General features: G+C 44.5%; 1 protein-coding gene across 1 annotated transcript in view; it reads left to right on the top strand.

Annotated features, from left to right (window-relative positions):
- Positions 1-11,244: 11,244 nt before the first annotated feature.
- LOC311117669 (cell migration-inducing and hyaluronan-binding protein-like) overlaps positions 11,245-24,869 on the top strand; it is a gene marked incomplete at its 3' end in the record, with an annotated part of 28,355 nt that continues 14,730 nt past the window's right edge. The window contains exon 1 of the mRNA XM_084192601.1: positions 11,245-11,329. Coding sequence (XP_084048727.1) covers positions 11,278-11,329 — 52 coding nt within the window. The remainder of the gene's footprint in view (positions 11,330-24,869) is intronic.

Below are 24,869 nucleotides of genomic sequence, written 5' to 3'. Positions count from 1 at the left end.
CTGTGTGACCTTATATAGACAGGTGTGTGCCTTTCCAAATCATGTCCAATCAATTGAATTTACCACAGGTGGACTACAATCAAGTCGTAGAAACATCTCAAGGATGATCAATGGAAACAGGATGCACCTGAGCTCAATTTCGAGTCTCATAGCAAAGAGTCTTTTTTATTTTTTATAATTGTAAACATTTCTAAAAACCTGTTTTCCCTTCTCATTATGAGGTATTATGTGTAGATTGATGAGGATTATAAAAATAAAAATAAATCAATTGTAGAATAAGGCTGTAACGTAACAAAATGTGGAAAAAGTTAAGGGGTCTGAATACTTTCCGAATGCACTGTACAGTAACCAGCATATGGACCCCCATAACTAGCATATGGATTCCCATCTCATTAATTTTTTTACACACACACACACACACAGCATAGGAGTCACAGGATGTCATCAGCTAAAGGGGTTTAAAGTGAACCATAGAAGTGCTACAGGGGATTTCTTTAGAATGTTATCTACCAAACCACCTGTCCTCTGATATGTCTGTTCCTTCTTCAACCAGCTGCATGTTATATTGTGCGTGTGGAAGCATTTTCAAACAGTTCTCAAACTCAAAGTCATGTTTCCTAGCCCTGTGTTCGTAGGTTTCATCATCTGCTGCATTTGTGTGTGTGTATCTCCTCTGTGTGTGTGTGTGTGTGTATCTCCTTCGTGTGTGTGTGTATCTCTGTGTGTGTGTGTCTCTCTGTGTGTGTGTGTGTGTATCTCCTCCGTGTGTGTGTGTCTCTCTGTGTGTGTGTGTCTCCTCCGTGTGTGTGTGTGTTTGTGTACATGCTGCGTTTTTTCATCACACTAACATTTCTGTTCTTTCATCTCCTTCTTCTTTCAGATTGAACTGTGTTGCGTTGCTCCAGGACCTATTACGTACTCACTTACTTTCTTCTCTCTAACTAATGAGACGATTTTCCCTCTCCATTTCCCTCTCCATTTCCCTCTCATTTTCATTACATTTTACATTTTCTTATCCAGAGCGACTTACAAATTGGTGCATTCACCTTATGATAGCCAGTGGGACAACCTCTTTACAATATATATATATTTTTTAAATATTTTTTTGGGGGGTGGGGTAAGGGGGGGTAGAAGGATTACTTTATCCTATCCCAGGTATTCCTTAAAGAGGTGGGGTTTCAAGTGTCTCCGGAAGGTGGTGAGTGACTCCGCTGTCCTGGCGTCGTGAGGGAGCTTGTTCCACCATTGGGGTGCCAGAGCAGCGAACAGTTTTGACTGGGCTGAGCGGGAACTGTGCTTCCGCAGAGGTAGGGGGGCTAGCAGGCCAGAGGTGGATGAACGCAATGCCCTCGTTTGGGTATAGGGACTGATCAGAGCCTGAAGGTACGGAGGTGCCGTTCACCTCACAGCTCCGTAGGCAAGCACCATGGTCTTGTAGCAGATGCGAGCTTCAACTGGAAGCCAGTGGAGTGTGCGGAGGAGCGGGGTGACGTGTTGTCCAGGATCACGCCAAGGTTCTTTGCACTCTAGGAGGAGGACACAACGGATTTGTCAACCGTGATGGCGAGATCATGGAAGGGGCAGTCCTTCCCCGGGAGGAAGAGCAGCTCCGTCTTGCCGAGGTTCAGCTTGAGGTGGTGATCCGTCATCCACACTGATATGTCTGCCAGACATGCAGAGATGCGATTCGCCACCTGGTTATCAGAAGGGGGAAAGGAGAAGATTAATTGTGTGTCGTCTGCGTAGCAATGATAGGAGAGGCCATGTGAGGATATGACAGAGCCAAGTGACTTGGTGTATAGCGAGAATAGGAGAGGGCCTAGAACTGAGCCCTGGGGGACACCAGTGGTGAGAGCACGTGGTGCGGAGACAGATTCTCGCCACGCCACCTGGTAGGAGCGACCTGTCAGGTAGGACGCAATCCAAGAGTGAGCCGCGCCGGAGATGCCCAACTTGGAGAGGGTGGAGAGGAGGATTTTGTATGATGTCTTTCACCCATTGAAACAAGTCACACACACTGCGTTGTGGGGGGTGGAGGGAGGGAGGGGGGGGGGGGTGTGTCTGTGTGTGTTGAAGTGTGTGGTTTAAAGTGTGGTTGCTGGTTGCTTCTCAGGTGTGTGCTCAAGGGTTAATAAATGTCAGAACTTCCAAGCTCCTCGCGCGTGTGTCCGTGTGTTTGTGTCCGTCCGTGCGTGTGTCTGTGCGTGACTAACTTGGTTAACTGGACCTGTATCAGGTTGACTGCTCTCTCTGAGGACAGTATGTACAGTATGCAGCAAAATATTTTTCTGAAACCAAATCTGCCCTGTTTTTCTAAAGAAAGAAGGACCTCATTTCCTCCCTACCTCCTGTTGAGATGTGTATCCCTGTTTGTCGGTGGTTTTCTGTGTGTGCATGCCTCCCGAGTGGCGCAGTGGTCTAAGGCACTGCATCGCAGTGCTAGCTGTGCCACTAGAGATCCTGGTCGAATCCAGGCTCTGTCGTAGCCGGCCGCGACCGGGAGACCCATGGGGCGGTGCACAATTGGCCCAGCGTCGTCCAGGGTAGGGTAGGGAATGGCCGGAAGGGATGTAGCTCAGTTGGTAGAGCATGGCGTTTGCAATGCCAGGGTTGTGGGTTCGATTCCCACAGGGGGCCAGTATGAAAAAAATTAAAAATAATGTATGCACTCACTAATTGTAAGTTGCTCTGGATAAGAGCGTCTGCTAGATGACTAAAATGTAAATGTACTATGTGTATGTACATGAATGTCTGTGTGTGTGTGTGTGTGTGTGTGTGTGTGTGTGTGTGTCTGTGCGTGCCAATGTTCATGTGTGTATCTCCCCCTCTCCCTCCCTCCCTCCCTCTCTCCCTGCCTCCATCCTTGTGTTCAAGGTAGAGACAGGTCTGTGTTATTGCAGAAGTAAAACAGCTGTTGAGTTAATCATATAGCGCCTTGTCATCAACTCCATACTATGTGGATAATGTATAGTTTCAGCACTGTGCTATAAGCACTACTTAGAGAAGACTGGTGTTTTACTTGATTTCATCACAGTCTGTAGATAGATGGAATTGCTCAATTTATTCACACATCGTCAGATACAGGCCGTGTCCCAAATGGCACCCTATTCACTATGTAGCACACTACTTCTGACCAGGGCCCATAGGGCTCTCGCTTGTTTTTCTCCTCTTTATTCTCTGCGCTGTCATCCTTCGTTCCTAGCCTGCCTGTTTCACAAAGGACAAGAAGGATGTTTTGTTGAGGTAGGCTGTCTGACTGTGTATAAAGACTTGGTACAATAGGTCTGTTACTGGGGTTATGTAGGAGTGTCTGGGGAACAGGATTGTAGGGTGCAGTTACCCAGAGAGAGAGAGAGAGAGAGAGAGAGAGAGAACATTCATGCTTTGCATATGCGAGTGTGTGTGCTTGCCTCCATGCGTGCATACCTGCATTGATACGTATGTGTAGTGGGAAGAGAGAAGGACAGGAACGTCTGCACAGCCTCTCCAAGACCAGGGTTGGTGACCACTCTATAGAGTTAACACATACATTACCCCATGTATTGTTCAATCATGGAGAGCGATAACAATCTGGACTCCTTGTGGAGACAGACAAACACTTTACAGCACCAATGTAACTGGCTTACAGGCAGGGTGTGCAGACTTTTGTTCCAGCCCAGCACTAACACACCTGATTCACTTAGTGAATGAGAATAAGAATGTAGGTGCTGTAGAGCTGTGGTCACCTAACCCCGTTCTTAGACAAGCTACAGTACGAGGTGTGCAGGCTTTTGTTCCAGCCCAGCACTAACACACCTGATTCACTTAGTGAATGGGAGAAAGACTGTAGGTGATGTAGAGCTGTGGTCACCTTCTACAGTACGAGGTGTGCAGGCTTTTGTTCCAGCCCAGCACTAATGCCAAGAATACTTGAACGGATTCCAGGAACAGCAAAGGGTTGGTGACTACTGGTGTGGAGTTTCTCCCTTGCTGTTCAGAACGCTCCCGGCTCATCTGGGTGGCTCCTGTTCAGTAGAGAGAACTTTTTAAAATGGGAAGGTGCTTAAGTGAACTCGTCCAATAAGAACACTGATATTCCTATTGCGTTGCGAAATGTTCCTCTACGGTGTGCCCTACTGAACGCGACCCTTCTGTTCCCTGGCCCTGAGGCCTTCTGGGGGATCTCTCCATCTGGATTCACTTGTTGACAGAAGCCTTTGCTGGGCGTTTTAAGAAGGAAAGTGAGCCTTTCTTCTAAATGTCACCCGCAATATGAGTCATATAGATAGATTTCTCAATTAAAGTGGCATTAAAGAGGAATTGACTGCACTTGTGCTTAACTTTGTCTAGGCACACAGGGAGACAGACAGGCAGACGGACAGACTGACACGCAGATGGACAGACAGACAGACAAGGGTATATTGAACAGGATTAGTGTGTCTGGACAGAGGTCTATAAAAAGCTGTTTCAACAGACAGTGAGCTCTGCTTTCACTGAGTGATCAGACCAGAGAAACCATCTTATTGCTGTGACCTCCGATAGACAATAATGCAGGGATCATCAACTAGATTCAGCTGCAGGGATCATCAACTAGATTCAGCTGCAGGGATCATCAACTAGATTCAGCTACAGGGATCATCAACTAGATTCAGCCGCAGGGATCATCAATTAGATTCAGCCGCAGGAATCATCAACTAGATTCAGCCGCAGGGATCATCAACTAGATTCAGCCGCAGGGATCATCAACTAGATTCAGCCGCAGGGATCATCAACTAGATTCAGCCGCAGGGATGATCAATTAGATTCAGCCGCAGGGATCATCAACTAGATTCAGCCGCAGGGATTATCAATTAGATTCAGCCGCAGGGATCATCAACTAGATTCAGCCGCAGGGATCATCAACTAGCTTCAGCCGCAGGGATCATCAACTAGATTCAGCCGCAGGCATCATCAACTAGATTCAGCCGCAGGCATCATCAACTAGATTCAGCCGCAGGGATCATCAACTAGATTCAGCCGCAGGGATCATCAACTAGATTCAGCCGCAGGCATCATCAACTAGATTCAGCCGCAGGCATCATCAACTAGATTCAGCCGCAGGGATCATCAACTAGATTCAGCCGCAGGGATCATCAACTAGATTCAGCCGCAGGGATCATCAATTAGATTCAGCCGCAGGGATCATCAACTAGATTCAGCCGCAGGGATCATCAACTAGATTCAGCTGCAGGGATCATCAACTAGATTCAGCCGCAGGGATCATCAACTAGATTCAGCCGCAGGGATCATCAACTAGATTCAGCCGCAGGGATCATCAACTAGATTCAGCCGCAGGGATCATCAACTAGATTCAGCCGCAGGGATCATCAACTAGATTCAGCCGCAGGGATTATCAATTAGATTCAGCCGCAGGGATTATCAATTAGATTCAGCTGCAGGGATCATCAACTAGATTCAGCCGCAGGGATCATCAACTAGATTCAGCTGCAGGGATCATCAACTAGATTCAGCCGCAGGGATTATCAATTAGATTCAGCCGCAGGGATTATCAATTAGATTCAGCCGCAGGGATCATCAACTAGATTCAGCCGCAGGGATCATCAACTAGATTCAGCCGCAGGGATCATCAACTAGATTCAGCCGCAGGGATTATCAATTAGATTCAGCCGCAGGGATTATCAATTAGATTCAGCCGCAGGGATTACCAATTAGATTCAGCCGCAGGGATCATCAATTAGATTCAGCTGCAGGGATCATCAACTAGATTCAGCCGCAGGGATTATCAATTAGATTCAGCCGCAGGGATTATCAATTAGATTCAGCCGCAGGGATTATCAATTAGATTCAGCCGCAGGGATCATCAATTAGATTCAGCCGCGAGATGATTTATTCTTGTGCGGATGGTCAAGGGGCCGCTAGAAGCCCAATCATTTGACTATAACATAATAATTTCAAACTATTTGTATATGATCACATATCTAGGTGTCTCTCTATTATGCGTGGGAATACTTTGGAACAGATTTCCAAAATAAAATGACTTGGAGCTGATTTGCTGGTGTTTTTACAGATTTTATGTCTAAAAATAAAAAATAAAAAATAAAAAAATAATTATTTGGCTCAGAAAACTTGAGGGGCCAAATAAAATCACCCGAGGGCCAAATTCGGGCCGCGGGCTGCCGGTGGGGGAACCCTGCAATAGAGGTTAGCATTACTGCTACATGTCAATTATCTCTGCATTGACCATATATCAGTCTGGACGCTGTGTGTGATGTGTGCAACTGTGTGTGAGTGTGCATGTGCGAGTGTGTGTGTGTTATGCTAGGGCGTGGTGTAGATTTTAGGGTGTGTGTCTCATCAGCAGAGTTCTAGGGGGATCATGTTCGTCTCATATTCAGTGTTTTGGGTGAAATACCATTACCTACTGTAGCTACTGTAAATCCAGCTGTCCATGGTTTTACAACACCCACCTGCTACAATAGTCCTGCTTTGTATGTCATTTGGTATTCTACCATAATAGTATATTATTTATTGTAGTTTTAGGTTTATACTGCTGTGTTTTACCCTAAAAGTATATTATTTTAAACTATTCATGGAGGTAATGGATGTTTATACAGGACATTTGGGTCTGGTTTTAGTTTAGAAGGAAATTATGGTGTTTTGAAGGTCCGGTCTCCACCCCGTTTTCCATGGGCGGGCGTGTGTATTTGTGTGTGTGTGTGTGTGTGTGTATGAGTGGCTGGCGAGCGCACTTCAGGAAGAGAAAAAGGTGAATCCCTCACCGAAGTTCTCTGTTCTATTAATCCTGTGGGAAGTGTGTGTGTGTGTTTCCACAGAGCAGTGCTGAGACATAGAGTAACTCCAGCTTTTTATAGTTCCGCTGAGCCCATAAACTCTCTCATAACCAGCAGGCCTGGACACTACTGTGTGTGTGTTACAATGTAGACAGCTACTGAACTACTGTTCTGTTAATATTCCCCTTGCTGGAGGCGGAAGAAACACACACCTGTTTAGGCGAGGTGCTGGCTAGCGGAGTAGAACACCTGTTTAGGCGAGGTGCTGGCTAGCGGAGTAGAACACCTGTTTAGGCGAGGTGCTGGCTAGCGGAGTAGAACACCTGTTTAGGCGAGGTGCTGGCTAGCGGAGTAGAACACCTGTTTAGGCGAGGTGCTGGCTAGCGGAGTAGAACACCTGTTTAGGCGAGGTGCTGGCTAGCGGAGTAGAACACCTGTTTAGGCGAGGTGCTGGCTAGCGGAGTAGAACACCTGTTTAGGCGAGGTGCTGGCTAGCGGAGTAGAACACCTGTTTAGGCGAGGTGCTGGCTAGCGGAGTAGAACACCTGTTTAGGCGAGGTGCTGGCTAGCGGAGTAGAACACCTGTTTAGGCGAGGTGCTGGCTAGCGGAGTAGAACACCTGTTTAGGCGAGGTGCTGGCTAGCGGAGTAGAACACCTATTTAGGCGAGGTGCTGGCTAACGGAGTAGAACACCTGTTTAGGCGAGGTGCTGGCTAGCGGAGTAGAACACCTATTTAGGCGAGGTGCTGGCTAACGGAGTAGAACACCTGTTTAGGCGAGGTGCTGGCTAGCGGAGTAGAACACCTGTTTAGGCGAGGTGCTGGCTAGCGGAGTAGAACACCTGTTTAGGCGAGGTGCTGGCTAGCGGAGTAGAACACCTGTTTAGGCGAGGTGCTGGCTAGCTGAGTAGAACACCTGTTTAGGCGAGGTGCTGGCTAGCGGAGTAGAACGCTTGAAAAATAAAAAGAGAGCCTCAATCTCTAGGAGCTCAGATGTTATAATTTAATAACCAACGTTTGGACAGACGAGCTGTCTTCATCAGGGTATAATGACAGACAGTGTGGGTCACTAGTTTATATAGTGTCAAAGGACACACAGGTGTCTGTAATCATGGCCGGGTGTGGCTTGATATCATTGGTTAATTTACAAATATAAATAGAACATATAAAAAGCATATTCCCCTTGCTGAAATATGTGCCAGAAACACATTTTGAGCCAGGTAAATAATTGAGTATTTGGGAGGAGTTTTTCTGAACTTGTTTTTCTCCCACAGATAATATTGATTGAATCCAAACTTGCATTCTCACAGTAGCGTAGGGCAGAAGAAAAGTATTTTGTCCCACTTTGAAAACAAAGGTATCTGTATCTCAGTGTACTTCCATTGAACGCTGCTCTTCTCAGATAGTCTGGAGGTTAGTCAGCATTAAAGACAGAGATGGATGTGGAGTTATCTTTCCTTTAACGCTCTTTCAAGCTCCCCTCCACTTCTGAGAGACACTGGGGCTGCGTTGCAAATGGCACCCTATTCCCTTTCATAGTGCACTACTTTTGACCAAAGCCCTATGGGCCCTGGTTAAAAGTAGTGCACTATATAGGGAATAGGGTACCATTTGGGGCACACAGGGAGTATTTTCTTTTTCACACCTCAGGAAAGAGTGATGTTTTAGTCTGGGAGGACCTCTCAGTCTATAGATTCTAAGACATGTTGGTCTAGACAGAACCTCTCAGTCTATAGATTCTAAGACATGTTGGTCTAGACAGAACCTCTCAGTCTATATATTCTAAGACATGTTGGTCTAGACAGAACCTCTCAGTCTATAGATTCTAAGACATGTTGGTCTAGATAGGACCTCTCAGTCTATAGATTCTAAGACATGTTGGTCTAGACAGAACCTCTCAGTCTATAGATTCTAAGACATGTTGGTCTAGACAGAACCTCTCAGTCTATAGAGTCTAAGACATGTTGGTCTAGACAGAACCTCTCAGTCTATAGATTCTAAGACATGTTGGTCTAGACAGAACCTCTCAGTCTATAGATTCTAAGACATGTTAGTCTAGATAGAACCTCTCAGTCTATAGATTCTAAGACATGTTGGTCTAGACAGAACCTCTCAGTCTATAGATTCTAAGACATGTTGGTCTAGACAGAACCTCTCAGTCTATAGATTCTAAGACATGTTGGTCTAGACAGAACCTCTCAGTTCACTCTGACTATGGTATACAATAATAGGGGTGGTGTGACTGACATGATCTGAGGGTGATGGATTTGGTTGAATATACACACACACACACACACACACACACGTACACATGACAAACTTACTTTAGTGAATACTGTGGGGGGGGGGGGGGATGTGTGATCCCCCAGATAAAACATCAGGTCAGTTTTGAACAGAGGAATGTACGTGCTGTTAATACCCCTTTAGTGGATCTCACACACACACACACACACACACACACACACACACACACACACACACACACACACACACACACACACACACAAACACACACACACACACACACACACACACAGTAACCCTTATCTTATCTTCTCTCTCTGCAGGACTGACAGGACCAGCTGTCCTGTGGCATTGTGGGACTGAGAACACCAGTATTGATGAGGGCACTGTTTAGTCCCAACCTCCCCTCTGTCTGCAGGTCCAGTTGTGTTTTGACAAGAGGATACTCACTATACTTTGACTAATGGAAGCCTCTCTCTGTATACAATTCCTCCCTTGAGATGGATGGAATAAACTCACAACTGTTCCACAAATCTATGTTACGTCATTTATTTATTTGTGTGTAATGTCTTCATGCATCTACAAATTATTTTAGCCTAGTGTTGATTTTGGGTCGGGCGGCAGGTAGTCTAGTGGTTAAGAGCGTTGGGCCAGTAACCGAAAGGTCGCTGATTCAAATCCCTGAGTCAACTAGGTGAAAAATCTGTCTATGTCCCCTTGAGCAATGCACTTAACCCTAATTTCTCCTGTAAGTCGCTCTGGATAAGAGCGTTTTCTAAATGACTTAAATGTAATGTAATGGGTATGCTTTATCCAACTCCACTATGGTTAAAACAACAGACGAAAAACTAAATAGCAACTATAGGCTACCATGTATAATAGGAATACTGACACTAGAATTCAATCAAATCCACTTTAGAAATGTTTATGCAATGTCTTTGTTCAAAATCTACTCCTCAATAGGGTTGCAAAAATCTGGGAACTTTCCCAAAATTCCCAGGTTTTCCAGAAACCTAGTTGGAAGATCCCAGAATCAGCAGGGAATAAGCAGAAAACCCAGAATCCTCCAACCAGGATTTCTGGAAAAGGTCGCTGATTCAAATCCCTGAGTCAACTAGGTGAAAAATCTGCCTATGTCCCCTTGAGCAATGCACTTAACCCTAATTTCTCCTGTAAGTCGCTCTGGATAAGAGCGTTTTCTAAATGACTTAAATGTAATGTAATGGGTATGCTTTATCCAACTCCACTATGGTTAAAACAACAGACGAAAAACTAAATAGCAACTATAGGCTACCATGTATAATAGGAATACTGACACTAGAATTCAATCAAATCCACTTTAGAAATGTTTATGCAATGTCTTTGTTCAAAATCTACTCCTCAATAGGGTTGCAAAAATCTGGGAACTTTCCCCAAATTCCCAGGTTTTCCAGAAACCTAGTTGGAAGATCCCAGAATCAGCAGGGAATAAGCAGAAAACCCAGAATCCTCCAAACAGGATTTCTGGAAAACCTTTACTGGAGTTTTGCCACCCTACTTAAACACATCTGTACATCTACCTGAAAGGAGTCGACCAGTAATAGGTTTAATATCATTTATTTTAATGCCCATAATGACTTCTTTCTTTTTTACCTTTGCAAAAACAGGTACTGCATCAATACAACGCAACACAGTCCATTTAATTGGGCCTTACATTTAGTCTGTGATGGGTGTCCTCGTACAGTAGGGCTTTTCCTCCTTGTTACGTAATTGTTTTATATAACTAGTTTAAAACAAGTGAGGTATAACAGTTATTATCCCAGTGGCGATGCTACGTTAGTCATTGTGCTACTCTTTGATCCTGTTGAGAGATGGGAGATAACGGGAGAAAGCTTCTCTCCTCCAACTCTTTGAAGATGAGCCCAAAACACCAACGTTTTCAAATCCTCCAAAGCCTTCACTGTGAAGAGCATGGCCCCATGGAATGTTGTACGTCAGTCGTGTGTGTGCGCACGCACATGTTTGTTTGTGTGCACACGTGTGCATATGCATGAGTGTGTACGTATGAGTGTGTGTGTGAATGTGTGTGTGTGTCTGCACGTTTCAGTGTCAAGTTACGATGCCAAGCCTTAACAATCTTCTTCTATCTGATCTTATTGCAGGTGCCTTTGGCCTCATCCCCCTGTGAGCCCCTGCTAACCCACATTAAACCCTACGAATTGCACACGCTGAAGTGCACACTCTGGAGAACTCTTCTCACAGTAGTCCATACTTCTCATTGAGAGATGAAGATGTGCGTCCCACTACTGATGGCTGTGCTGCCTATCATACAGGCAGGTCAGTACTGCACCTATTACAGCTCTTATGAATGTTATGACTGTGTTATGACAGGTATTAGAGAGGTATTAGGGGTTTACAACAGGTCAGTACTGCACCTATTACAGCTCTTATGAATGTTGTGACTGTGTTATGACAGGTATTAGAGAGGTATTAGGGGTTTACGACAGGTCAGTACTGCAGCTATTACAGCTCTTATGAATGTTATGACTGTGTTATGACAGGTATTAGAGAGGTATTAGGGGTTTACAACAGGTCAGTACTGCAGCTATTACAGCTCTTATGAATGTTATGACTGTGTTATGACAGGTATTAGAGAGGTATTAGGGGTTTACGACAGGTCAGTACTGCAGCTATTACAGCTCTTATGAATGTTATGACTGTGTTATGACAGGTATTAGAGAGGTATTAGGGGTTTACAACAGGTCAGTACTGCACCTATTACAGCTCTTATGAATGTTGTGACTGTGTTATGACAGGTATTAGAGAGGTATTAGGGGTTTACGACAGGTCAGTACTGCAGCTATTACAGCTCTTATGAATGTTATGACTGTGTTATGACAGGTTTTAGGGGTTTACGACAGGTCAGTACTGCAGCTATTACAGCTCTTATGAATGTTATGACTGTGTTATGACAGGTATTAGAGAGGTATTAGGGGTTTACGACAGGTCAGTACTGCAGCTATTACAGCTCTTATGAATGTTATGACTGTGTTATGACAGGTATTAGAGAGGTATTAGGGGTTTACGACAGGTCAGTACTGCAGCTATTACAGCTCTTATGAATGTTATGACTGTGTAATGACAGGTATTAGTGGTTTAGGACAGGTAATTCCGCTGTTATTACAGGCATGAGACTATATACCGCCCCAAGTCCACCATATAGTCACTAGAGTTGCTTGAGTTATAATGGGTAGAGTTCTCTGTAGTGGAATATAGCCCTGGTAGAGGGTAGAGTTCTCTGTAGTGGAACATAGCCCTGGTAGAGGGTAGAGTTTTCTGTAGTGGAATATAGCCCTGGTAGAGGGTAGAGTTCTCTGTTGTGGAATACAGCCCTGGTAGAGGGTAGAGTTCTCTGTAGTGGAATATAGCCCTGGTAGAGGGTAGAGTTCTCTGTTGTGGAATATAGCCCTGGTAGAGGGTAGAGTTCTCTGTAGTGGAACATAGCCCTGGTAGAGGGTAGAGTTTTCTGTAGTGGAATATAGCCCTGGTAGAGGGTAGAGTTCTCTGTTGTGGAATATAGCCCTGGTAGAGGGTAGAGTTCTCTGTAGTGGAATATAGCCCTGGTAGAGGGTAGAGATCTCTGTTGTGGAATATAGCCCTGGTAGAGGGTAGAGTTCTCTGTAGTGGAATATAGCCCTGGTAGAGGGTAGAGTTCTCTGTAGTGGAATATAGCCCTGGTAGAGGGTAGAGTTTTCTGTTGTGGAATATAGCCCTGGTAGAGGGTAGAGTTCTCTGTAGTGGAATATAGCCCTGGTAGAGGGTAGAGTTCTCTGTAGTGGAATATAGCCCTGGTAGAGGGTAGAGTTCTCTGTTGTGGAATATAGCCTTGGTAGAGGGTAGAGTTCTCTGTTGTGGAATATAGCCCTGGTAGAGGGTAGAGTTCTCTGTTGTGGAATATAGCCCTGGTAGAGGGTAGAGTTCTCTGTAGTGGAATATAGCCCTGGTAGAGGGTAGAGTTCTCTGTAGTGGAATATAGCCCTGGTAGAGGGTAGAGTTCTCTGTTGTGGAATATAGCCCTGGTAGAGGGTAGAGTTCTCTGTGGTTGAATATAGCCCTGGTAGAGGGTAGAGTTCTCTGTAGTGGAATATAGCCCTGGTAGAGGGTATAGTTCTCTGTTGTGGAATATAGCCCTGGTAGAGGGTAGAGTTCTCTGTTGTGGAATATAACCCTGGTAGATGGTAGAGTTCTCTGTAGCGGAATATAGCCCTGGTAGAGGGTAGAGTTCTCTGTAGTGGAATATAGCCCGGGTAGAGTTCTCTGTAGTGGAATATAGCCCTGGTAGAGGGTAGAGTTCTCTGTTGTGGAATATAGCCCTGGTAGAGGGTAGAGTTCTCTGTAGTGGAATATAGCCCTGGTAGAGGGTAGAGATCTCTGTTGTGGAATATAGCCCTGGTAGAGGGTAGAGTTCTCTGTAGTGGAATATAGCCCTGGTAGAGGGTAGAGTTCTCTGTAGTGGAATATAGCCCTGGTAGAGGGTAGAGTTTTCTGTTGTGGAATATAGCCCTGGTAGAGGGTAGAGTTCTCTGTAGTGGAATATAGCCCTGGTAGAGGGTAGAGTTCTCTGTAGTGGAATATAGCCCTGGTAGAGGGTAGAGTTCTCTGTTGTGGAATATAGCCTTGGTAGAGGGTAGAGTTCTCTGTTGTGGAATATAGCCCTGGTAGAGGGTAGAGTTCTCTGTTGTGGAATATAGCCCTGGTAGAGGGTAGAGTTCTCTGTAGTGGAATATAGCCCTGGTAGAGGGTAGAGTTCTCTGTAGTGGAATATAGCCCTGGTAGAGGGTAGAGTTCTCTGTTGTGGAATATAGCCCTGGTAGAGGGTAGAGTTCTCTGTGGTTGAATATAGCCCTGGTAGAGGGTAGAGTTCTCTGTAGTGGAATATAGCCCTGGTAGAGGGTATAGTTCTCTGTTGTGGAATATAGCCCTGGTAGAGGGTAGAGTTCTCTGTTGTGGAATATAGCCCTGGTAGATGGTAGAGTTCTCTGTAGCGGAATATAGCCCTGGTAGAGGGTAGAGTTCTCTGTAGTGGAATATAGCCCGGGTAGAGTTCTCTGTAGTGGAATATAGCCCTGGTAGAGGGTAGAGTTCTTTGTAGTGGAATATAGCCCGGGTAGAGTTCTCTGTTGTGGAATATAGCCCTGGTAGAGGGTAGAGTTCTCTGTTGTGGAATATAGCCCTGGTAAAGGGTAGAGTTCTCTGTGGTGGAATATAGCCCTGGAAGAGGGTAGAGTTCTCTGTAGTGGAATATAGCCCTGGTAGAGGGTAGAGTTCTCTGTAGTGGAATATAGCCCTGGTAGAGGGTAGAGTTCTCTGTAGTGGAATATAGCCCTGGTAGAGGGTAGAGTTCTCTGTTGTGGAATATAGCCCTGGTAGAGGGTAGAGTTTTCTGTAGTGGAATATAGCCCTGGTAGAGGGTAGAGTTCTCTGTAGTGGAATATAGCCCTGGTAGAGGGTAGAGTTCTCTGTTGTGGAATATAGCCCTGGTAGAGGGTAGAGTTCTCTGTAGTGGAATATAGCCCTGGTAGAGGGTAGAGTTCTCTGTAGTGGAATATAGCCCTGGTAGAGGGTAGAGTTCTCTGTAGTGGAACATAGCCCTGGTAGAGGGTAGATTATTCTGTAGTGGAACATAGCCCTGGTAGAGGGTCGATTATTCTGTAGTGGAACATAGCCCTGGTAAAGGGTAGATTATTCTGTAGTGGAATATAGCCCTGGTAGAGGGTATAGTTCTCTGTAGTGGAATATAGCCCTGGTAGAGGGTAGACTTCTCTGTAGTGGAACATAGCCCTGGTAGAGGGTAGATTATTCTGTAGTGGAACATAGCCCTGGTAGAGGGTAGAGTTCTCTGTAGTGGAACATAGCCCTGGTAGAGGGTAGATTATTCTGTAGTGGAACATAGCCCTGGTAAAGGGTAGATTATTCTGTAGTGGAACATAGCCCTGGTAAAGGGTAGATTATTCTGTAGTGGAACATAGCCCTGGTAAAGGGTAGATTATTCTGTAGTGGAACATAGCCCTGGTAAAGGGTAGATTATTCTGTAGTGGAATATAGCCCTGGTAAAGGGTATATTATTCTGTAGTGGAACATAGCCCTGGTAAAGGGTAGATTATTCTGTAGTGGAACATAGCCCTGGTAAAGGGTAGATTATTCTGTAGTGGAACATAGCCCGGGTAAAGGGTAGATTATTCTGTAGTGGAACATAGCCCTGGTAAAGGGTAGATTATTCTGTAGTGGAACATAGCCCTGGTAAAGGGTAGATTATTCTGTAGTGGAACATAGCCCTGACTAGCTGCAGAATGGCTATTTTTAGGTCCTTGACCTTTGTAGTTGTGTAGGATGGAGAGAGAGAGAGATGAAGGATACATGGATGGAGAGAGATGAAGGGAGGAAGAGAGATGAAGGGAGGAAGAGAGATGAAGGGAGGAAGAGAGATGAAGGGAGGCAGAGAAATAGAAGGAGAGGTTAGGAGGTGGAGGGAGAATGACTGAGAAGGATGGAGGGGGTGAAATGGAAGGAGAGAGAGGGAAAGAACGAGGTAGTGAGAGGGATGGGGAGGGTTTGGAAGGGAGGTAAGGAGAGGGAAAGAGGGAGAGGGATGGAGGGAGGGAGGAGGAGGAAGTAGGTCAGTCTGAGCGATTGAAGGTATAACTGTGTCTGCCACTTGTGAGGAAAGGAGAGTGGATCTCCCTCTCCTCCTTCTCCGTGTGTGTGTGTGCGTGCGTGCATGCGTGTGTGTGGCAGGGCAGCCTCGAAAGCCATGGCTAGACTCCACAGTATTTCATATTAACAGACACATAACAAATATTTCTAGTTACATTTCCTTCTTTCCTTCTCTCTCTCTCTCTCTCTCTCTCTCTCTCTCTCTCTCTCTCTCTCTCTCTCTCAATAACATTTCAATTCAATTCAATTCAAGGGTCTAATTGGCATGGGAAACATTGCCAAAGCAATGTTTCTCTCTCTCTCTCTCTCTCTCTCTCTCTCTCTCTCTCTCTCTCTCTCTCTCTCTCTCTCTCTCTCTCTCTCTCTCTCTCTCTCTCTCTCTCTCTTCTCTTCTCTCTCTCTCTCTCTCTCTCTCTCTCTCTCTCTCTCTCTCTCAATTCAATTTCAATTTTCAATTTAAGGGCTTTATTGGCATGGGAAACGTGTGTTAACATTGCCAAAGCAAGTGAAGTAGATAGTAAACAAAAGTGAAATAAACAATAAATATTAACAGTAAACATTACACTCAGAAGTTTCAAAAGAATAAAGACATTTCAAATGTCATATTATGTATATATACAGTGTTGTAACAATGTGCAAATAGTTAAAGTACAAATGGGAAAATAAATAAACATAAATATGGGTTGTATTTACAATGGTGTTTGTTCTTCACTGGTTGCCCTTTTCTTGTGGCAACAGGTCACAAATCTTGCAGCTGTGATGGCACACTGTGGTTTTTCACCCAGTAGATAAGGGAGTTTATCAAAATTGGGTTTGTTTTCGAATTCTTTGTGGATCGCTGTAATCTGAGGGAAATATGTGTCTCTAATATGGTCATACATTTGGCAGGAGGTTAGGAAGTGCAGCTCAGTTTCCACCTCATTTTGTGGGCAGTGTGCACATAGCCTGTCTTCTCTTGAGAGCCAGGTCTGCCTACGGCGGCCTTTCTCAATAGCAAGGCTATGCTCACTGAGTCTGTACATAGTCAAAGCTTTCCTTAAGTTTGGGTCAGTCACAGTGGTCAAGTATTCTGCCACTGTGTACTCTCTGTTTAGGGCCAAATAGCATTCTAGTTTGCTCTGTTTTTTTGTTTGTTCTTTCCAATGTGTCAAGTAATTCTCTTTTTGTTTTCTCATGATTTGGTTGGGTCTAGTTGTGTTGTTGTTGTTGTTGTCCTGGGGCTGTGTGGGGTCTGTTTGTGTTTGTGAACAGAGCCCCAGGACAAGCTTACTTAGGGGACTCTTCTCCAAGTTCATCTCTCTGTAGGTGATGGCTTTGTTATGGAAGGTTTGGGAATCGCTTCCTTTTAAGTGGTTATAGAATTTAACGGCTCTTTTCTGGATTTTGATAATTAGCGGGTATTGGCCTAATTCTGCTCTGCATGCATTATTTGGTGTTTTACGTTGTACACGGAGGATGTTTTTGCAGAATTCTGCATGCAGAGTCTCAATTTGGTGTTTGTCCCATTTTGTGAATTCTTGGTTGGTGAGCGGACCCCAGACCTCAGAACCATAAAGGGCAATGGGTTCTATAACTGATTCAAGTATTTTTAGCCAGATCCTAATTGGTATGTCAAATTTTATGTTCCTTTTGATGGCATAGAAGGCCCTTCTTGCCTTGTCTCTCAGATCGTTCACAGCTTTGTGGAAGTTACCTGTGGCGCTGATGTTTAGGCCGAGGTATGTATAGTTTTTTGTGTGCTCTAGGGCAACGGTGTCTAGATGGAATTTGTATTTGTGGTCCTGGCAACTGGACCTTTTTTGTAACACCATTATTTTTGTCTTACTGAGATTTACTGTCAGGGCCCAGGTCTGACAGAATCTGTGCAGAAAATCTAGGTGCTGCTGTAGGCCCTCCTTGGTTGGTGACAGAAGCACCAGATCGTCAGCAAACAGAAGACATTTGACTTCAGATTCTAGTAGGGTGAGGCCGGGTGCTGCAGACTGTTCTAGTGCCCTCGCCAATTCGTTGATATATATGTTGAAGAGGGTGGGGCTTAAACTGCATCCCTGTCTCACCCCACGGCCCTGTGGAAAGAAATGTGTGTGTTTTTTGCCAATTTTAACCGCACACTTGTTGTTTGTGTACATGGATTTTATAATGTCGTATGTTTTTCCCCCAACCCCACTTTCCATCAATTTGTATAGCAGACCCTCATGCCAAATTGAGTCAAAAGCTTTTTTGAAATCAACAAAGCATGAGAAGACTTTGCCTTTGTTTTGGTTTGTTTGTTTGTCAATTAGGGTGTGCAGGGTGAATACGTGGTCTGTCGTACGGTAATTTGGTAAAAAGCCAATTTGACATTTGCTCAGTACATTGTTTTCACTGAGGAAATGAACTAGTCTGCTGTTAATGATAATGCAGAGGATTTTCCCAAATTCTGCTGTTTTCTACCATAGTGTTTTATTGTAATTGCACATGGAAGATTTGACATTAAGCTACCCTGTATAATCACTAACATGAAGGCCTAGCTTTGGTTGCCAGGTTGACTATCCTCCGGTTGCCAGAGTGGGTTGTAATCCCACCTACCCTTCAAAGGGCAAAAAAGTAACATGAGCAGTAGGAAGGAGGCACGTGTTTATGCTGCTGTTTTTGTCAGTTGTAAATACACACACACACCAACACACACACACACACACACACACACATGCACACACACACACGACATCATGCCTTTCTGTGAGTGTGTGTGTACGTGTGTGTTCTGCTTTTTTTGTCAGTGTGCTCTTAAAACACAGCATGAAGTTACAACATAATGACAAAGACTTTAAACAGTAAATGTAATTAGTGCATGCTGTTGTTTATTAACACCCTCTGCTACCCAGTGGTAGAGCCCAATGGAGTAAGGTGAAGATCCCCCTTAGACACTGATCTAAGCTCAGTTCAGAATATTCCTCATAATGGTTAGGGTTAAGCTCCATGGAGGAAAAGCTGATCCTAGATCTGTGCCTAAGGGCAACTTCTTCAAATAATCATCTCATCTGCCTTTCCATAGGGATTCACAGAATGAGTACTAGTGGTTGGGGGCAGAAATAGACAATAGCTACAGTATGCTTTGTGGGGTGTTGTTGTGTTGTTGTTTACAGTATGCTTTGTGGGGTGTTGTTGTGTTGTGGTTTACAGTATGCTTTGTGGGGTGTTGTTGTGTTGTTGTTTACCGTATGATTGTGGGGTATTGTTGTGTTGTTGTTTACAGTATGATTGTGGGGTATTGTTGTGTTGTTGTTTATCAATCAATCAATCAATTTTATTTTATATAGCCCTTCTTACATCAGCTAATATCTCGAAGTGCTGTACAGAAACCCAGCCTAAAACCCCAAACAGCTAGTAATGCAGGTGTAGAAGCACGGTGGCTAGGAAAAACTCCCTAGAAAGGCGAAAACCTAGGAAGAAACCTAGAGAGGAACCAGGCTATGAGGGGTGGCCAGTCCTCTTCTGGCTGTGCCGGGTGGAGATTATAACAGAACCATGCCAAGATGTTCAAAAATGTTCATAAGTGACAAGCATGGTCAAATAATAATCAGGAATAAATCTCAGTTGGCTTTTCATAGCCGATCATTAAGAGTTGAAAACAGCAGGTCTGGGACAGGTAGGGGTTCCATAACCGCAGGCAGAACAGTTGAAACTGGAATAGCAGCAAGGCCAGGCGGACTGGGGACAGCAAGGAGTCACCACGGCCGGTAGTCCCGACGTATGGTCCTAGGGCTCAGGTCTCTCAGTTGGCTTTTCATAGCCGATCATTAAGAGTTGAAAACAGCAGGTCTGGGACAGGTAGGGGTTTCGTAGCCGCAGGCAGAACAGTTGAAACTGGAATAGCAGCAAGGCCAGGCGGACTGGGGACAGCAAGGTGTCATCATGCCCGGTAGTCCTGACGTATGGTCCTAGGGCTCAGGTTCTCAGAGAGAAAGAGAGAACGAGAGAATTAGAGAGAGCATACTTAAATTCACACAGGACACTGGATAAGACAGGAGAAGTACTCCAGGTATAACCAACTAACCCCAGCCCCCCGACACATAAACTACTGCAGCATAAATACTGGAGGCTGAGACAGGAGCGGTCCGGAGACACTGTGGCCCCATCCGAAGAAACCCCCGGACAGGGCCAAACAGGAAGGATATAACCCCACCCACTCCGCCAAAGCACAGCCCCCGCACCACTAGAGGGATATCCCCAACCACCAACTTACAATCCTGAGACAAGGCCGAGTATAGCCCACAGAGGTCTCCACCACAGCACAAACCAAGGGGGGGGCGCCAACCCAGACAGGAAGATCACGTCAGTAACTCAACCCACTCAAGTGACGCACCCCTCCCAGGGACGGCATGAAAGAGCACCAGCAAGCCAGTGACTCAGCCCCTGCAACAGGGTTAGAGGCAGAGAACCCCAGTGGAGAGGGGAACCGGCCTGGCAGAGACAGCAAGGGCTGTTCGTTGCTCCAGCCTTTCCGTTCACCTTCACACTCCTGGGCCAGACTACACTCAATCATATGACCTACTGAAGAGATAAGTCTTCAGTAAAGACTTAAAGGTTGAGACCGAGTCTGCGTCTCTCACATGGGTAGGCAGACTGTTCCATAAAAATGGAGATCTATAGGAGAAAGCCCTGCCTCCCGCTGTTTGCTTAGAAATTCTAGGGACAATTAGGAGGCCTGCGTCTTGTGACCGTAGCGTACGTATTGGTATGTACGGCAGGACCAACTCGGAAAGATAGGTAGGAGCAAGCCCATGTAACGCTTTATAGGTTAACAGTAAAACCTTGAAATCAGCCCTTGCCTTAACAGGAAGCCAGTGTAGGGAAGCTAGCACTGGAGTAATATGATCAAATTTCTTGGTTCTAGTCAGGATTCTAGCAGCCGTATTTAGCACTAACTGAAGTTTATTTAGTGCTTTATCCGGGTAGCCGGAAAATAGAGCATTGCAGTAGTCTAACCTAGAAGTAACAAATGCATGGATTAATTTTTCTGCATCATTTTTGGACAGAAAATTTCTGATTTTTGCAATGTTACGTAGATGGAAAAAAGCTGTCCTTGAAACAGTCTTGTTTACAGTATGATTGTGGGGTATTGTTGTGTTGTTGTTTACAGTATGATTGTGGGGTATTGTTGTGTTGTTTTACAGTATGATTGTGGGATGTTGTTGTGTTGTTGTTTACAGTATGATTGTGGGGTATTGTTGTGTTGTTGTTTACAGTATGATTGTGGGGTATTGTTGTGTTGTTGTTTACAGTATGATTGTGGGGTATTGTTGTGTTGTTTTACAGTATGATTGTGGGATGTTGTTGTGTTGTTGTTTACAGTATGATTGTGGGGTGTTGTTGTTTCAGTATGATTGTGGGGTGTTGTTGTTTCAGTATGATTGTGGGGTGTTGTTGTGTAGTTGTTTACAGTATGATTGTGGGGTATTGTTGTGTAGTTGTTTACAGTATGATTGTGGGGTATTGTTGTGTTGTTTTACAGTATGATTGTGGGATGTTGTTGTGTTGTTGTTTACAGTATGATTGTGGGGTGTTGTTGTGTTGTTGTTTACAGTATGATTGTGGGGTATTGTTGTGTTGTTGTTTACAGTATGATTGTGGGGTATTGTTGTGTTGTTTTACAGTATGATTGTGGGATGTTGTTGTTTACAGTATGATTGTGGGGTGTTGTTGTTTCAGTATGATTGTGGGGTGTTGTTGTGTTGTTGTTTACAGTATGATTGTGGGGTGTTGTTGTGTTGTTGTTTACAGTATGATTGTGGGGTGTTGTTGTGTAGTTGTTTCAGTATGATTGTGGGGTGTTGTTGTTTACAGTATGATTGTGGGGTGTTGTTGTTTACAGTATGATTGTGGGGTATTGTTGTGTAGTTGTTTCAGTATGATTGTGGGGTGATGTTGTTTACAGTATGATTGCGGGGTGTTGTTGTGTAGTTGTTTACTTTATGATTGTGGGGTATTGTTGTGTTGTTGTTTACAGTATGATTGTGGGGTATTGTTGTGTTGTTTTACAGTATGATTGTGGGATGTTGTTGTTTACAGTATGATTGTGGGGTGTTGTTGTTTCAGGATGATTGTGGGGTGTTGTTGTGTTGTTGTTTCAGTATGATTGTGGGGTGTTGTTGTGTTGTTGTTTCAGTATGATTGTGGGGTGTTGTTGTGTTGTTGTTTACAGTATGATTGTGGGGTGTTGTTGTGTAGTTGTTTCAGTATGATTGTGGGGTGTTGTTGTGTTGTTGTTTCAGTATGATTGTGGGGTGTTGTTGTTTCAGTATGATTGTGGGGTATTGTTGTGTAGTTGTTTCAGTATGATTGTGGGGTGTTGTTGTTTCAGTATGGTTGTGGGGTGTTGTTGTGTAGTTGTTTCAGTATGATTGTTGGGTGTTGTTGTGTAGTTGTTTCAGTATGATTGTGGGGTGTTGTTGTTTACAGTATGATTGTGGGGTGTTGTTGTTTCAGTATGATTGTGGGGTGTTGTTGTTTCAGTATGATTGTGGGGTGTTGTTGTTGTTTCAGTATTATATTGTGGGGTGTTGTTGTGTAGTTGTTGAAACACTCAATGAAAACCGTCCTAATTGGAAACAAACATCTTTATGTTGTCATCCAGAGTCACATTTATTTATTTTCCAAGTTATAGCACCAAATATTTTACATGCAGCAGGTTTTTAAAGGACCAAAGAGTCAAGTCGGCTTTGTGTTTTCATGTTTGGCCATGGAAAATCGAGTATCAAAGTATCTTGATACTCGTATCGTGACAACCCTAGCACACACCCACACACACACACACACGCACACGCACACACAATTTCCTATTGAAAAACTTGCATCCAGTCCGTTGTTTCTGTTTATAAATCATTCCTGGCTTTCAAAACCTATTCCCTAAATATAAATATAAATATAGTGTCCTGTGTTTGACCAGAGATTTATGTGGCTATCCCTATGTGGCTCCAGTCAAAAGCAGGGCACGTGTGTGTGTGTGTGGCTGTGTGGCTGTCTGTGAGTCTGTGTTTGTTTGTGTGTGTAGTGGTGTCATTTGAGATAGAGTTCAGTCAGGGTACACTGTGTCTTTTTGCTGAAACAGTCTGAAAAGCGTTGAGGTCAGCGTTTCCACATGTCCGCTGCCAGGCACGCCGAGACTTGGCCTCTCTTCCTTGGGAATAATATTATTATCCGCTCACTCTGAATGCTGGGAGAGTTGTGGAGCGAGGACGTACAGCGCATTCGGAAAGTATTCAGACCCCTTGACTTTATCCACATGTTGTTACGGTACAACCTTATTCTAAAAAGGATTCAATAGTTTTTTTTTCTTCATCTATCTACACACAATACCCCATAATGACAAAGCAAAAACTGGTTTTTAGACATTTTTGCAAATGTATATAAAAATTACATAAGTACCCTTTACTCAGTACTTTGTTGAAGCACCTCTGGCAGTGATTACAGCCTCGAGTCTTCTTGGGTATGACGCTACAAGCTTGGCACGCCTGTATTTGAGGAGTTTCTTAGCTGCAGATCCTCTCAAGCTCTGTCAGGTTGGATGGGGAGCGTCGCTGCACAGCTATTTTCAGGTCTCTCCAGAGATCGGGTTCAAGTCCGGGCTCTGGCTGGGCCAACCAGTCTGAGGTCCTGAGCACTCTGGAGTAGGTTTTCATCAAGGATCTCTCTGTACTTTACTCCATTCATCTTTCCCTCGATCCTGACTATTCTCCCAGTTCCTGCCGCTGAGAAACATCCCCACAGCATGATGCCGCCACCACCATGCTTCACCGTAGGGATGGTGCCAGGTTTCCTCCAGACTTGATGCTTGACGTGATGCTCAGGCCAAAGAGTTCAATCTTGGTTTCATCAGACCAGATAATCTTGTTTCTCATGGTCTGGGAGTCCTTTAGGTGCCTTTTGGCAAACTCCATGTGCCTTTTACTGAGGAGTGGCTACCGTCGGGTCGCTATACCATAAAGTCCTGATTGGTGGAGTGCTGCAGAGATGGTTGTCCTTCTGGGAGGTTCTCCAATCTCCACAGAGGAACGCTGGAGCTCTGTCAGAGTGACCATCGGGTTCTCCCTGACGAAGGTCCTTCTCCCCCGATTGCTGGCCGGTTGGCCAGCTCTAGGAAGAGTCTTGATGGTTCCAAACATCTTCCATTTAAGAAAGCCACTGTGTTCTTGGGGACCTTCAATGCTGCAGAAATGTTTTGGTACCCTTCCCCAGATCTGTGCCTCAACACAATCCTGTCTCAGAGCTCTACGGACAATTCCTTCGACCTCATGGTTTGGTTTTTGCTCTGACATGCACTTTCAACTGTGGGACCTTATATAGACAGGTGTGTGCCTTTCCAAATAATGTCCAATCAATTGAATTGACCACAGGTGGACTCCAATCAAGTTGTAGAAACATCTCAAAGTTGATCAATGGAAACACGATGCACCTGAGCTCAATTTCGAGTCTCACAGCAAAGGATCTGAATACTTATTTAAATAAGGTATTTCAGTTTTTGTATTTTAATACGTTTGCAAAAATTTCTAAAACAATGTTTTCACTTCGTCATTATGGGGTATTGTGTGTAGATTGATGAGAAACAAAAACAATTTAATCAATTGTAGAATAAGGCTGTACCGTAACAAAATGTGGAAAAAGGGAAGGGGTCTGAATACTTTCCGAATCCACTGTATGTGTGTATGTGTTTGTTGTATCAGTGTGTGTGTGTGTGTGTGTATGATTGTGTTGTGTCAGTGTGTATATGAATAATGTGTGATAAACCCAATACATTTTAGTCTACTTAGCAAAGGTAAGATCATAACAATTCCTTTAATTCCTTTTCTACAAATGCAATGTATCTACTAATTTTACCTGCAATGCTCCGGGTAGACGCAGTCCCTAGTCCCTTGCATTCTAATTTGAAGCACTATGACGCCATAGACGCCGTTGACACTCGTGGCCTGTCTGTTTTCTCTCATTCACTCATATGCATTCTATTTCCAGCATGAGCACGCTCGTTCACAAGCTTAAAAAAAACGCTTCCCATTTCAAGTAAGCTTAAGTCTTTTTCTTTTGCCTTGGGCTTCAGGGCTTCCATAAGTTTGTGTTGTTGCCTGTGTCCACATTTTATTTGAGTTTGATAACGTTGTTTGTGTGGAATACTGTGTGTATGTGTGCG

This window comes from Coregonus lavaretus (assembly GCF_964263955.1).
Source record: "Coregonus lavaretus genome assembly, contig: HAP1_SCAFFOLD_3402, whole genome shotgun sequence".
In the NCBI taxonomy this organism is placed as follows: Eukaryota; Metazoa; Chordata; class Actinopteri; order Salmoniformes; family Salmonidae; genus Coregonus; species Coregonus lavaretus.
The sequence above is the reverse complement of the archived record's forward strand: the minus strand, read 5'-3'. Positions and strand labels throughout refer to the sequence as shown.